The following is a 16,153-nucleotide window of genomic DNA, read 5'->3' as shown; positions in this document are numbered from 1 at the left end:
AGTCCTGTAAAGGAGGTGCGTATTATAAACTGCTCTTAATATTGAAAAGTAAAGGGGGGGGGGGGAATTCTCCTTTAACCCCTTCAGGACCGGCGTCCTCCTAATGCGTCTTCCCTTGAAGACTGCTATTTTATTTAAATATTTTAATTCCGTGCGCGTGATTCGCTTCAAATCGATCACGTGCACAGAAGTGAGGGGGAGTGGCTGCTACGGATACTTATGTTACTACTTACTAGTAAGCCACATGAGTTTTAATTTGCGTCTTCTGCATTTATTTCCCAAATGTATACATTGATTCCAATCTATATCTCGGTAATTAAAATCTCCCATGATTAAAACTTCACACAGATTTGCAGCCTTTTCAGTTTGCAATAAAAGCCAATCTTGATCATAAATTCTAATGTTTGGCATCTTGTAGCTGTATTTACCTACAAGTAATCTGTAACCCTTTTCAATGTCTATGCTAATCCCCATCCATAATGTCTCCACTCACATCCTGTGTTTGACCTGGCTTGACCTCGACTAATCTGTTTTCTGGTTCTCTAACTTTGGCTCTAATATACGACAATCCTGAAGTCTGGCTCCCTGACCTTGGCCCTGGTATTGACTACCCTGAACTCTGACTCAATGACTATGGTTTGTCCTGACTATCCTGCGTGTGCATCCTTTTTGTCCCGGTCTTTAGAAAGTCCCATGGGCACTCGAAACCAAATGGCTCAACCGGAGGGGAAATCAGTTGAAGACCAATGGGCTTTCTCCTGTGGGTGCACAGTGTCCTACCCTGCACCAGCGTCTTCATTCAAGAACTGCTTAAACTCAGCCATATTCCTAGGTTGTCTGTTATGCCTGGCTCTCTTGAGGTCATTCCACAGCATCTAGGCCACTCCACTTTTTTTCTTTTTAAGCCATGCTATAGTAGATTTACTTTAATGTCTCGGGTCATTATCCTGTCGCATTACACAACCTCTACTGAGCTTCAGCTGATGGACAGCCACCCTGGCATTATCCTATATCATACCTTGATAAATTTGGGAATTTATTGTCTCCTCGATGATGGCAAGCGGTTGGGCCCTGAGGCAGCCAGCAGCCCTATATCATGATGCTCCCAAACAACAAAACCTTAGTTTCATCAGTCCACAAAATATTTTCCCAGTACAGTTGTGAAGGGTCAGGGTGATTTTTGGCAAAGTTCAGGGTAACAGCGATGTCAAATTGGAAAGTATTGGCTTCCACTGTGTTGTCTTGCCATGGACTCCATGCCTGTTCAATGTTTTGCATATGGAAGACAGAGATGTTGACCAGTATTTCAAATGATTCCTCCAAGGTTCTGTTACTGGTACTCTTTTTCACCTCATTGAGCATTCTGCTTTGTGCCCTTGGAGTCATCTTGGATGGGCACCCACTTCTAGCAGCCACAGTACAATATAATCTCCTTTTGTAAACAATTTGTCTAACTGCGGACTGATTAATATGTAAACTCTTTGAGTTTCCTTTTTTGTGAGGCATGGTTCACATCAGCAGATGTTTCTTGAGCAAACTCCATATGTTTGATTTTTTATGTTAAAATAGCTCTACAACACATATCCAATCCTGTTTCATGGATAGGACTCCAGGTTTGCTAACTTCTGACTTCAATTAGCCTTTGTTGAAATTATTGGCCTAGAGATTTAAATACTTTTTCCAATCCAAACTGTGAATGTTTGAATGATGTTTTCAATATGGGCAAGAACAATACAATAACGTGTGTGTTATTAGTTACGTCAGGTTGTGTTTGTTAATTGTTGTAACTTAGATGAAGATCATACCATATTTTAAGACAAGTTTATAGATAAATACTGGTAATTCCAAAGGGTTCACATACTTTTTCTTGCCACTGCATTGACACATTATTTTCTATACCATTACCAATGTACATAAACACCACGGAATGCAGGAAGCTGCTAACTGGTGCAAGGACTTTTATTTGGGCTAAAGTCTACACAATACAGCCCATTGCTAGGAATGTACCGGCAGAATAAATTGCACTTGTAAGTAAATAATATTACAATAGCTATTGAAAAATAATAGACACTTAACCATTATAAAATGTCCCCCCCCCCAGGTTCTGCCAACAGTCAGGAGTTGTTAGGGAAGTCCTTGAAGCAGGATCTGTGTCTCTACTGCAACCTGGCTGACCAATGTCCCAATCGATGGGGCTGTTGGTAACTATGCATGCACCCGAGAGAGGTATTTAGGTGGAGCATGACATGAGGCGGGTGTCCCAAAGGTGCGACACAAAGGCAAACTATGCTTTTGCATATTAACAATCATCTTTTTAACTTCTGCTCAGATTCAGGTCTGTTGTATCTCTAATGCTAGTATCTTTGGGCAAGTAGGTGATAACATATAAGTATATTGTGGAGCAAATGCTAGATTTGGAGCAACCACTACAAAAACTAATAGGTGCTTGATGATTACTAAAATAACACTCCCAAACTGCCCTTGCTTGATTTAACTGCCCTATACATTTATACTCTATACTCTAGCCAGTACCAAAAAATGTAAACTAGATTAAAAGTCACTATAAATTCATTTTGCCAGATATCTTGACTGCTTAGATAATTATAGCTTAAAAGTGATTTCTTTTATAACTTGTATAACATTTTTTCTTGTCATGCTTAACGAACATCAATTTTGATATATTAAGAACCATCTCTTCCAAGTGATACCTAGATACTGTTATATGAGAAACTACTGGAAATCTGAGGTCATATAATGAATTATTCTTCTTATTGTCTCTTTTTAGTGAGCAGTTCATCTTTTTCACTTTCAAAGTACAATAAGGTCACACCATTCATCTTCATTGCCTTCGTAAATTTATCGCTCAAGATGTTCTAATCTCTCGTCCCTGTAATAAGTTTGGGGAGCTATACATGGCTTCCAGAGGATGTAATTAAGATAAATCTTTCAAAAGGTGATGAAGATTCCATTAGGAAATGTGAGGTCTTTTAAATATACTGTGTTTCAATGAGTGTTCCCATGATACTTTATACAGTTCACAAGGGAGATATTTTAAGATTTTTTGTTATTAAGAAAGTTCGGGTCATTCATGGTATTTAGTGACACAGGAATGTGATTACCGTGTGTAACACATGTTGCCCTATGTGTTAAATTAATTACAGTGTATATGTAAGAAAGCAGTATGTTGAGAAAACGATATGTTATGTGCTAACCCTATTCTACAGACTAGAAGCAGAAATTAAGTTTACTGCATAAAAAGTGTGGTTCAGATGGAATGTTGGGGGTATGTGAATACGATAGAGTTCCCGTGACCCAAAGGTTCTTTGTGGTGATTGGCGGATCGGAAGAGGATGTAGTTGGAAGCTCAACCATCTGATGACCAGGGCAAGTCAACGGAAGCTCCGACATTTTTTTCAGAGGTTTGCTGGGAGCATATGTGTGCGGAGATGTGGATGAGTAATGGAGAAGAAAGAAGAGAAAAAATGGAATTTAGGGAGCCAGAGCACAGAGTGAGAGAGAGAGTAAACAAAATCTCTAACATCCACCAGCTCTGGGATGTCATCATGGAGGAGTGGAAGCTGGGTGGGTTGCTGCTGGGTTGCCCTATTACCCAAATTGTTGAAATCAAGTCCAGGATCCAAAAGCAGAGCTGTGGAAAAGAAGACAGGAACACAGGGCCAGTAGACAAAGAAGTTAGGGAGACAATGAGAGAGTGTGAGAGAGAAAGTCTGAGAGAGAGTGAGTAAGAGTATGAAAAAGCTTGAGGGTGTTAAAGTGTGAGATACAGTGAGTTAATGAATTGCAAACTAAAATTCTGAACACTCTGTTTCTCTTTTGTTTGTTTTGTTGGGGGGTCCCTCCTCAGTTTTTGACATTTCTACTAATTAACAAAATTGGTAAATTTTATTAAAATTAGAATTCCTATGAATCCGAATGCACAAGTCTAAAAATAATAAGTAAATCTACTGCAAATCTAGTATAGTATATAAGCCAATGAAAATGGTCGTGACAGTACATGGGCTACTTCAAATGCAGATACCAAATGTTGCCTTTCACAAGTACACATATGGCTATATTTAATTAAGGTGTCACCAATGTAAGAAATTAAATCTGGTTGTTATAAACTGAAGAACATGGACCTTCTAAGTAATGGAAAAAAAATTAATTTGTCTCAAAATATTTTCATGCCTGTAGACAAAAATTCTGAATAGTACAGAAGGTTATACCAATCTCAGGTGAGTGCACTACTACAGCATAAACCAGAAAAACATATACTTGTGGCTGTTAATATAATTATAGCTGCAGAAACCTAGCATTAAAGGGAATCATCGATGATGTTATGCCCAAATATGTTATAGAAAACAAAATTATTGGTACAAATCATCCCTGTTTATGGAACATAAATCTCAACCAATGAATCTCTTGAGAACCAAGGAAGAGCTAAATAGAAACTTATATCAATACAATAGAGCGGAGGAACTCTATTTAGATTATGTAGTGGCATTAGATTCCCTACTACCTCGAAGGTTGGCAAATAAAATGGGAAAACTAGACCTTGGGGAAATCATTTACATTTGGAAAGAAAATTGGATAAAACTATAAAGCAGAGAGTTGGAGCTTTCGCTGATATTTTTTACTAGACAAAGTGGAATGTCTTAGGGATTAGTTTGTGATCTTTGAGCAACAGAGCAACAGCATATCTGATACTGATTTCGATGTGTAAGTAGTTTACTAAATTAGTGGAATAGAAGCAAGATGAATACAATTGTACTGAGTACAACTAATCTGAAGGGTACAATATGAGCAGAGTTGAGAACAGACTAGAATAAAAACAAGAAATTCAGTAGCAGGTGATAAACTACAGCTCAAGACAGAATATCAGTGCAAGTCTAAAATGCCAGAGCCAAAGAGGTAATCCAGGAGCAAGTCCACAAGAGAGAATTGGCTAAAATGGAGTTAAGGGAAAATAATTGGTTAGAACAATCCAGGAGCAACAGAGGAAGGGCAACAGGACAGCTGATCACTTTCTAAGGATGCTGGGATAGGTTTTATACCTAAACCAGCTAATTCACACCCCTGAGGAACACCTCTAGCCTCCCCTAGTGCATTAGAGTGCTGTTGAAGATAGCTGCAGAGTATATATTTTATATAGTTTATATATATATATATATATATATATATATATATATATATAAACAACGCTGCAAATGTAATGTTAATTTCTTACAATTATTTCATTTCAGTTTTTGTAATTGCAAATTGTATTTGACTGCTTTCTGTGCTGTTAAATTCCTTGCCTTTTAGTATAGGCTTCATGACTTTTTAGCAAAGAAGAATATACAGGGATATAATTGGTTATAAGGACAGGATTGTTTATAGATTATTGATCCAGTGAGAAATCACATTGTTATTTTGGAATCAAGAAGGATTGTTTCCCCTTCTTGAAGCACAATTGAAAATTGCTTCAAAGAGGGGTTTCCCTTCTTCGTGATCAACAGCAACTCGCATACACTAAGAAACAGGGCATGTGAGTGAAAAGGAGAAAATCACATCTATTTTTTAAATCAGTTGCATATGAGTCATTTGTGTGTGTGTCATAGCTCTGTTATTATTACCCAATCTACTAGAAAAACATTGTGGCTTCTTATTACACTGCCTGTGGTAAACATGAGAATGGCTCAGTCTTAATCACTTAGACAGTGACACTCTGACCAATGAAGATATATGGAGGAATGGACTTCATTGGCATTGCCATAGAGAATCAATTCAATGTGGTGTTTGAGCACAGATAAACTCCCCAAAAATATAACATGACTGGCAACAATGGCAGCCTCTAGGCCTGTGGGTAAAGAAAGTTATTGGGGCAAAATTAGAAAAGACCATTTTTTTGGTGGATGATACCCTACATAACTGTATTTTATAGTCGAGGAGCAAAATATTTTTCCAGGAGTCTTCCAGTTTAAGTAGAATCATATAATCCTTTTTTAATTATCTGATGAAGTAGTATATTTTTCATTAATCTACCTGGGCACAAGTCAATATGATGTTGGTACTAAATGCTTAGCATACACAATTTTACATTATTAAACTGTAATAAAGAGAACTGTCTGTAGCAGCCTGGTGATTGTCCTACTTGTGTTCTATTCCCTGCATATTATGTACCGACAAAGCCCATGATTGTTCTGTTTAGTACAATGTTAATGTATTTGGAATGTGTACTATCTGTGAATCCCAAATAAAAGGTGTAAAGTGTGTCATTTATTATGTTTTCTAGTCCAAAAAAAGTCTAAAAGTTTTGCATGGCATCATATCTGCATTGGCTTTTTGGCAATTACAATATGGTAGGGTCTAGCAAGGATTGCTGTACAGCAGAATATGCAGTAACAAGAACTGGAGCACAGAAACGCTGATAATCCCTATTATGTCCTAAGTATCTTGAAGCCTGGAGTCTCCCCTGTCAGCAGGAGCTCACGTGACTGGCTCCCTGCTTACAGATGAAGTACTGTATAAAGACACACTGCATTATCTTCCGGCAGTGTCAATTCTGACTGCACCGGAAACAAAATAAAAATAACTTACAGAGGGTCCATTTAGACCCTACTGGAATCTCTGATGACCCTTCTACAACAGCAATCAAGAATGCAGTACCTGATCACGGTGAGGTCAACATGACCAGGGAGTAGAGGTTTTTTTCCTCTTTAAAATAAAATAAAAAATATATTGGTAAAAAATGTACTAAAATGTAAAATAAAAAATATAATTCAATGAAAAAAATAAATATTTATACGGACTCCAGTAATTTCCCCATGACATCATAAGGGTACCTTTCTCTGTTTCCAACCAAAATGTTTTAGGAATAATAAAAGATAGTGTAGTATGTGAAGTAGGATTCTGCCCCCAAGAGCATTAAAAGAATGTTGAGTATAACCAGAGCCACAAAACTCCCCTTTCCACTATCTATCCCCATTTCTCACTATCTACCACTTCTACCCCTTCTCACTGCCTCCCCCCCTGCCCCTTCTCACAGCCCCCCCCTCTGCCCCTCTCCCTACTTCTCATTATCCTTACTTACCTTGTTGAGTCCTGCGGTGGGAGCGGGAGGCGTCCGTCTTCCCGCTCTGCCGCGGTGCACACTTCACAGCTGAGCGCCGGAATATGACATCATATTTCGGTGCTCAGCATGAAACGACGGCACCGCAACGGAGTCACGGAGAGCCAGGGGCGCCGATCGGTTGCTGAAAACTTCACGGCGCCCCTGCCCGGGACTTAAATTAAAACATTGGGGTTTTTTTGTTGTTTTAACTTTATTTAACATCCTACATGTTAAATAAAGTTAAAAAAAACTTTATCTAACATGGAGGATGTTAAATAAAGTTAAAAACAAACAAAAAGAAACAAACGATGTTTTAATTTAAGTCCCGGGCAGGCGCCCCTGTTGCCATGGCGCACACTCCTAAGGCCGGCCCTGAGTAGGTCTATTCACTAAAACAGTCAAGCAGTTAGTTTGACTGACTGCTTAACTCTTTCAGCTATACAACCCAGCACCCTGCTTGATTTCTTTTGCTGCTTTGATATGTTGCCCGGCTACTTTTAAGTTCTCAGAAATAACTATTCCAAGGTTCCTTTGAATATTTATGCCCAAGTGCATTGTTTTACATCTATTAGCACTGAACTGCCACACTCTCAACTATTCTCCTAATTTACGCATTAGTTGTTTGGCTTATTCCACCAGGAATGTCGACTTTGTTGTATTGTCTGCAAAAATATATACCTTGCGTATGGCTCCCAGGACAGATCACTGAGGTTCCACACATGTAACAAGACCTGCCTTTAATTATACATAATTAAATTTAACTGTCTCCTGTGACTCAACTATTACCTTATCCATTAAACTATTTTAACCTTCAATTTAACACTACAATTTACTTATGCATACTCTATGAGGGATGGTGTTAAATGCCTTACTGAAATTTTTTCTCTTCTTTTCTTCTTTTCTAACAGGGGTTAATGCGGGGTTAAAACTGTAACAGATAGCAGCAGCTTTGGCTCCAGGATTTAAAGGTCCGTAATAGGGACTCTATTGGTGGCCTGCAGGTGGCTCCTCTGACAGCAACCAATAAGGGCAGCTGCTCTTCGTTGCTTGATGCTAGACAAGCCCCCTACAGGCCACCAATATAGACGCCCTTATGGATCTTTAACTCCTGGCACTGAAGCCATTGGTCTCCCCAGGCCAAGTTGCTCCTAGGTGTACCTTGCTCTGCCCTTTGCCAGGGGGACTAAAATCTCTGTTCAAACTTGGCCAGGGAGGAATGAGGATTTTAGAGGACCGTGAAATTCGTTAAGCTGTGCCTTCCCTGTTTTGTTCCTGTTATGTGGGATTTAACCCCTTGACAACATGTCACAGAAATACATCCCCTTAATGGATTTAATGACTTGATGACAACATGTCACAGAAATACATCCCCTTAACGGATTTAATGACTTGATGACAACATGTCACAGAAATACATCCCCTTAAGACAACTGATGTGCCTGGCATGTCATGGGGCTAAAAAATAAATAAATTAAAAAAATAATACAAAATAAAAATAAATATATATTATTTTACAGTCCTAAAATTGGCTCTGGATCATCCCAAAACTGCTGGCATGGAAAGAGTTAAAATACCAGCATTTGAAATACCCTGGGGTGTCTTGTTTTCAAAAATATATGATTTTATGGGGTAAATTAAATTAACCGGCTTCAACGATGTCTCAAATAACCCATGGAGGCAAGATGACCAGATGTCAAAATTCCAAATTGAAACCTATGCATTAGACATGTGCAAATGGGACAAAAACCATTCTGACAAATGTTTTGATTTGTTTTTGGCCCGAATATTGTTCCCTGTACATTTGTTTGTATTTTTAATTTGTGAACAAAATGTGTTGCCCGTTGCCCACGTCGGGACCTTGAGCGACAGCATTAGAAACGTACCCGGGAATAGTCCGTGCGGTAGCCAGGCCCGAGTTCCATAGCCGCAGCTGGGTAAACCCCGGTCCTAAAGATGGATAATAAAATCAGGGTTCCCAAATGAACTCCCTCTCCATAACCCCCTTTGAGTGTGGCCCACCATGAGCATAGTGTAACCCCAAGAGCGACATGGTGGGACAACAGGTGTCCATAGCGACGCAGTTCCAATTGTCGGCGGGGATCGCCACGCTTCCTAGATGCTGAACAATTCCTTGGATTTGCAGCTAGGTCTCGGTCAGGTGCATGAAGGGTTTCCGGCCATCTAGAGCCCCCATAGCCGGCTAGTCCATGGGAGTCTGCTTAGGGCAGATCAGATGGGGTTTTCCAGTCACCCAATGCGACTTAGATATAAGAGGGGACTGGGCAGGCAGACTCGAGTTTCCCCAGGAATCCATCAGTGCCTTCCTCCCAAACTTAAACCTACCCCCATGTGTCCTCAGAGGGGGTTACCTTGGCACCTCCCAATCCTCCAATCGAGGAAGAGTACGTCACCACAATCGCCGTTATTTTGCCCACACATGATCTGAGGGCAATAGGACGGCTCTTGCGGTGACATCATCTCCTCACCATATAGGAGGTGCTTATTCATACCTGAAGTACAATGTGTGTGAAAAAAACACAAAAAATACTATCACAAAGTTTGACAAAAGCTGGTAGTAGAATTAGTGCATAGAACTAATTAAAATACTATCATCTGAAATACCCTGATATACTGACCGGCTTCAAATATGTCCCAAATAGCACATGGTCACAGAATGGCCAGTTTTAATAAAAAAAGGTTTTGAGAAAGCAATATGCTACTTGTACTATTGCCCTATCACAAAAAAAAGCAAAATAATGTGAAGCATTGGGTATTTCTAAACACAGGACAAATAGTAGAATTTATTAAGCATGTGTTTCATTAGCTTTTGTAGATGAGTAAGAGATTTTCCAAATAAAAGTGAGAACAAGTGATAGATGATATGATCAAAATAATGGTTTGTAAAGAAACGTGTGGGTTATAAAATATATGTGTGGGTTCAGTAAATAAGAGAGAAGAAAATTACAGCAAAACACAAGCACTGCAGAAATGTTAAAAAATAATGATTTCACTTGAAGGGCCGGAACACAGAATGCAGTTGAGTGGCAGATTATGCACATTGCAACTTCAAAGGCATTCATGTGGTTCAGGGGGTCACCTAAGGGTTCAAGGCCACAAGCTAGCACTAATGGTTAAAATACCTGCAAGGTTCTCAGGACAGGCTACTGGGTTCTCTCCCTCTTCTGAGGAAGTAGTTTCAGGAGGGAGCAGGGAAGCAGCCCTTCACCAGAAGACTCTGATTCAAACCAAGAGTATTCCTCACCATGATGATATATTACTTTACTTATTAGCAGGCATATGGAAGTTGTTTATCATATTAACAGCCCAGTTTGTGGAAAACTGGCACATTTCAAGATGCAGAAAAACATGATGCATAAACAAAGAGGCTTGCAAGGAAATTGTTGCACCAATGCAAATGCAATGTTCCACATTACAAGTTACAGAAACACACGTTACAGCCTGACAATCCAGTATTCCAAGAGTTCTTGTTATCAGCATCCTTATAGGGCCAAGCTCTGTAGAATGTTCCCAGAATAACAGTATTATTTCAGTGTGTGCAAATACATTTACAAAACTGGCTTCTTCTGTGTCAGTGAGTCTGTGTGCCTACACTCCATATTCCCACTAATACCACTGCTCTCTGCCTGTCTCTCTCTCTGTCGATGTGACTCACAGGGACGCTGTGGGTAAGTATGTGTGTGTTGGTGTGTGCGTGTATGGGTGTGTATGTCAGTGTGTGTGTATGTTGTATGTGTGTGTTGTATAGGTGTGTGTGTATGTGTGTGTTGTATGTGTTTATGTGTGTGTATGTATGTGTGTTGTATATGCGTGTCTATGTGTGTGTTGTATGTGTGCGTGTATGTATGTGTTGTACGTGTGTGTGCGTATGTATGTGTGTGTTTGTATGTATGTGTGTGTCTGTGTTGTATGTGTATCTGTTTTGTACGTGTGCGGTTATGTTTGTTTATGTTTTATGTGTGTATGTATGTGTGTGAATGTGTGTATGTATGTGTGTGAATGTGGGTTGTATGTGTGTGTGTGAATGTGTTGCATGTATGTGTGTGAATGTGTGTTGTATGTGTGTGAATGTGTGTTGTATGTATATGTGTGAATGTGTGTTGTATGTATGTGTGTGTGTGAATGTGTGTGAATGTGTGTATGTATGTGTGTGAATGTGTGTATGTATGTGTGTGAATGTGTGTTGTATGTATGTGTGTGTGAATGTGTGTTGTGGGGAGAGCTCCAGTGTCTGCGGCTGTACGTCCAGGAGCTGCAGTTCCAGCGTCAGCTCTCCTCCTCCTCCTCTCTCTGCTGCCTGGTGCTGCCTCTCTACCTCTCCTTCCGTGTGTCTAGAGCTCTCTCTCTCGCCCTCTTACTGTGAGCCGCTGATTATTGTTATTATTCTCTCTCTTTTTTCTCTGCTCCTGACAAGCGTTTGCCTGCGGGGGAGGTTTTCATCAACTCAGTCTATTGTCAGGGTAGGAAATTGCAATCTAAAGACAGCAGCAGCAGCAGCAGCAGCAGCAGCAGCAGCAGCATCAGAAGCTTCGTCCTCCTTCGGCAGCAGCGACGTCTCGGATCAGCCTCTGCTGCCCGAACGGAACCTGGGGAGCTATTTTTATTCCATCGAATCCTGAAGTGAGGTGTTGGGGGGGATAAGGCTGCTTTCCCAGGGATTTATTTCATGGGGATGTGTTCACGGCAAGAGAGGATTCAGAAGGATATAGACATCGTCATCCAAAAGTGCAAGGCGGAGAGGGACTGCCTGTTTTCAGGTGAGTTAGCCCAGGATGATGGGGTCATTCGGGTCTCTGGCAGCTGCGTGGAGGCTGGGGGTGAAGTGATGGCCATCTCTGATCCTGTGGCTGATCACAGAAGCATCTGCTGACAGTATACTTGGCTGTGATGAGGGGCACGTTGTGTGTCACATCAGCTGTAAATGGGGATTTGCATTGTGTATTTTACAGATCAGCTGACAATATGCCGGCTTCAATAAGAGCATGTACTTGGATTTTATGGTGACAGCTGGACATACACTTGGCTTTAAGGCCCACACACTCTCCACCTCAGCTTCCAATGTACCTGGCTGTAGTGAGGCCATGCATTGACAGCTGCTGACAGTGTACTTGGTGTATACAGGGCTGCTGCAAAAATGCACTTACATGTCCCCGACAGCTGTGCATAATCCATACATCTCTCCCCTGCCCACCCTATATATGTTTTTCTCTCCAGATGCCATCATGGAGATGGCAACTGCTTATGCGTTGCTGCCTCAGAGGGTTAGATCGGCCCTTACGGTGCTAGATGCATATGTACTAAGCTTGCTGGGGTGCTGTGCAGTTGCATTCACTGACAGATGAATTCCTCCAGTTGCCATAGTATCCTCGCACTTGTTGAAACAGGGGGTTTCCTGCATCTCTAGTGTCCATAACCTGCTGCTTACGTCATCACCGGGTGGGGGCGAGTGGGGGGTACCGGGAGCACCGTCACCGGGGAGGGAGGGGGAGCTGCGCCTGCCAATACATCACCGCTCTGTACTTGTCTTCTCTCTTCCAGATTTCAGATACTCGGATTCCACCTTCACATTCACCTACCTAGGCGGCTCCAAAAGGTACTTCCTGTGACACCAGTTGCTCTGTGTAATGCTCTAGGTCTGGGTTGCCATGACAGCAGCACTTCTCTGGTTACATTGCGAAAGCAAACAATGTATGTAAAGGGTCAGGGAGGAGGAAGCAATACCTGTTTGTGAATACAAACTCCACCTATTTTACCTGAACATATACATATATCAATAAAATATATAATAATAAAGTATATAATAATAATGTAATAATAATAATAGAAACATCTGCCATAGGGTAATAGAGCTATGATTGTAGTACAGTACATGACTCCTAAAACACACATATACCGTACATACATTTTTCCAGTATATTGTGTGTGTATATATATATATATATATATATATATATATATATATATATATATATATATATATATATATATATATATATATATATATATATATATATATATATAGTCCAAAATTAACAATTGCACTCCAAATGCCAAGTTTCTACCCGGTGCCAAATAGCTGCAGCAGTAAATAATATAAAGTCCTAAGATAGTTACCGGCACTCCAGGGACTTTCCAAATAACCACACAAACAACTTCGGTTTTCAAGTCAACGTTTCAGTCTTGTTTATTACAGACTTTCATCAGGACATCATATATATATATACAGATATATATACAGTATATTATATATATTTTTTATTTTTTTCTCTGTATTTGTACTTTTTGTTTGCTCCCACCATTCATCCCATGGTTTGAATGGCATTTTGTTATGCATATGGTAACCGTATGTATTGGCTGATTGTTGTGTAATGCATTTCACTCAGTTCCAATACTGTCTATGATTAATAGTCCTATATACGTTACATTCACAGTTATACAGGTATCATGTAACATTCACAATATTTTTGGAAATTAATAGCAGGCTGTAGGGTTCTGCCGTATAAGGTGATGCTGTGGTGGTGTCTGCAAGGGTTAAAATGGACAGAATAACTTTGGATATCATGTTGGATATAATAATACCTATATATAATCTATATATATATATATATACAGTATAAGGATGAGAAGTATATATATATATATATATATATATATATATATATTACAAATACATCTATTAGTTAAAAAAACTTTGGTAAATGCAGCATAAGCTGATATAGTTTAGATGATGTATACAGATTTTTAAAAAACCTTTAAAAACAATGCACGGGTTACTAATTGGGTTTTCATGCTGTCTTTCAAAAAAAATCACCTTTGGAAAATGCATTACTTATGTTTCACTTAATGTAACATTGAAACAAAACAAGATTGTTTCTTGTTTTGTTTCACATACAAGTAATGAAACATTTGAATTGAATGAATAATTGCAGTACTAGCCTACAGCTACAATGTGAAATATACATTTGTTAAAGGGACACACTAGCCATCATTTGTACTTTACTGCGCATGTTAGCTATGTGGTCTCTTTAAATTCTGATGTTGTCCTTTTTACAAATGGAGGGATTCACCAGAATTGCTCTTTACCTGCCACTCAGCTCTTGGCCTACAGATGATATCTTAAAATGAAAACCCATCTCTGTTATAATCCACTGCTGGCTCACACGCAAGCACGCATACATAGAAAGTCCTCCCGTTGATTTTAATGGGCGCGCTTTCTGCCAGTCGCCAAAACTGGTGCAAAAACCAGAACGAAGGTCATGTGACTCTTTTCTATGTTGGTCCAATAAAAGGTATCAAAAAGCCCATATTTTCTAGGACCGATTTGTCTACATCCATTTTCCTTATGAGAGAGAAAGAAAGACATTTAGCAATAAATTAGATTTATAGGATTTCTGACAAAATTCGGTACATTAATAATTCTATAATTGACTTACATAAACACTTTAACATTGAACACTGATGAAAGAAGAAATGCTTTGAAGGTCCATAATGCCCATTTTATTTTCTGTGTAAATTCCTCTTAATTTGTTTGGTTAGCGCAAATATGTTCTGTAGCTGTTGCTAAATAATATACAGTACTATATACTGCTAAGGAAGATTACTTTACCAAACAGAATGTGACGTCAAACTACTGATCTGCTGGCTAGATCAGGGCTTTTTAAAATGAATCCTTCCTGAACTCCAAACATACCTTCAGTTATTCTATGCAATGCTACGCTTATTATATGTAGATAATGTGCATACTTCACATGAAACCTATACAGCATCCCCACATGATAGAATAGTGAAACGAGGGCATGGCTATTAAAGACTCAAATAGTGTTTTGCCCCTGGCATTCTTTATAGCATAGGGTTTGCTAATTCTTGTGCACATAAATGTTCCTGTAAAGAGGCCTACAAGTAGTTTCAGCATAGGCAAAGGAGAACTAGCTCACGGCTTTACCCACACGCCGTTATTAGGTGGACCAGGGAGCCGGTTTCACCTATGCACCCAGTGCCATATTACTCTTGAGTATGTGTGAATAAATGAGTATGTGTGAATCAGTATGTGTGAATGAATATCTGTGAATGAGTTGCTGAATGAGTATATGTTAATGAATATGTGTGAATAAGTATATATATATAAATGTGAGATAACATAGATGTGGATGTGTAGGTGGGGCAAAAGATGGCACATGCAGGTTGTTTAGGGGAAAAAATGTCACAGAGCAGCTGTTGGGGGAAAATATTGTACATACATGCTGAAAAAGGATGGCATCCTTTGCATCCAATCTGGTTCCTGGGCAGGTCTATATATACAATCTGGGTGCTGGGGCAAGTCCTGTGGATGAAATCTGTGTGCTGAGGTGGGTCCTACGTGTGTAATCTAGATTTCAGGGCTGTCCTTTAGGGGGTGTGAGACCTATGGTCTATGCCTGCCATTTAGGGTTTCCATGCATTATTCAATTGATCTATACATTCAGTGCTGAGTTTACTTGTGATTTTCAGTTGATCTATACCTGCAAGGCTGGGTTTGTTTGTTATTTAGTTGCTCTATTCATGCAATGCTATGATTCATGTGTTATTTATTTACTCTATACCTGCAGATACAAGGTTTATATGTCTTACTCAGTTGATTTATACTTGCAATGCTGTGTTCATGTGATGTTTATTTGATCTTTACCTGAACTACATGAGGGAGGAAAAGAGATGTGTAGCACAGTGAATGAGAGGACAAAGTGACTCTGGAGGTGATGACGGGGGACAGGGCACCAGCAGGGTGTCCCACAAAGGGCTCCTGAACATCTTAGGCCGACCCCGATCACGACTTGCACGTCAGGTCACTCAGAAGACCCGCACCATTCATTTGCTATGCTATCCCCTGAGCAGAGATCTGTAAAAGTGGCAGAACCACCTTCCTCTTCCTGCTACTAATGCCTCTTGCTATACAACCCAACAACCTGCTTGCTTTTTCTGACACTTTATTGCATTGTCTGCTTACCTTTAAGTCATCAGAAATAATGAACCCTAACTCACTCTCTTCCGTTGTCATGAACAGCATCC

The 16,153-nt window shown here is 39.7% G+C and overlaps 1 protein-coding gene across 4 annotated transcripts in view; it reads left to right on the top strand.

The window, feature by feature from the left end:
• The first annotated feature begins 11,777 nt into the window (after positions 1-11,777).
• The window catches only part of LOC149278800 (protein mono-ADP-ribosyltransferase PARP8), a 96,474-nt gene continuing 92,098 nt past the window's right edge, over positions 11,778-16,153 (top strand). For all 4 annotated transcript variants that reach the window (XM_089501733.1, XM_089501732.1, XM_089501731.1 and 1 more), the window contains exons 1-2: positions 11,778-11,868; positions 12,650-12,704. In XM_089501733.1, coding sequence (XP_089357859.1) covers positions 11,778-11,868; positions 12,650-12,704 — 146 coding nt within the window. The remainder of the gene's footprint in view (positions 11,869-12,649; positions 12,705-16,153) is intronic.

The sequence above is a fragment of the Sceloporus occidentalis genome, unplaced genomic scaffold (assembly GCF_023333645.1).
Source record: "Sceloporus occidentalis isolate IW3139 unplaced genomic scaffold, rSceOcc1.0.p SCAF_180, whole genome shotgun sequence".
NCBI lineage: Eukaryota > Metazoa > Chordata > Lepidosauria > Squamata > Phrynosomatidae > Sceloporus > Sceloporus occidentalis.
This window is presented reverse-complemented; position numbering and strand designations above follow the sequence as displayed.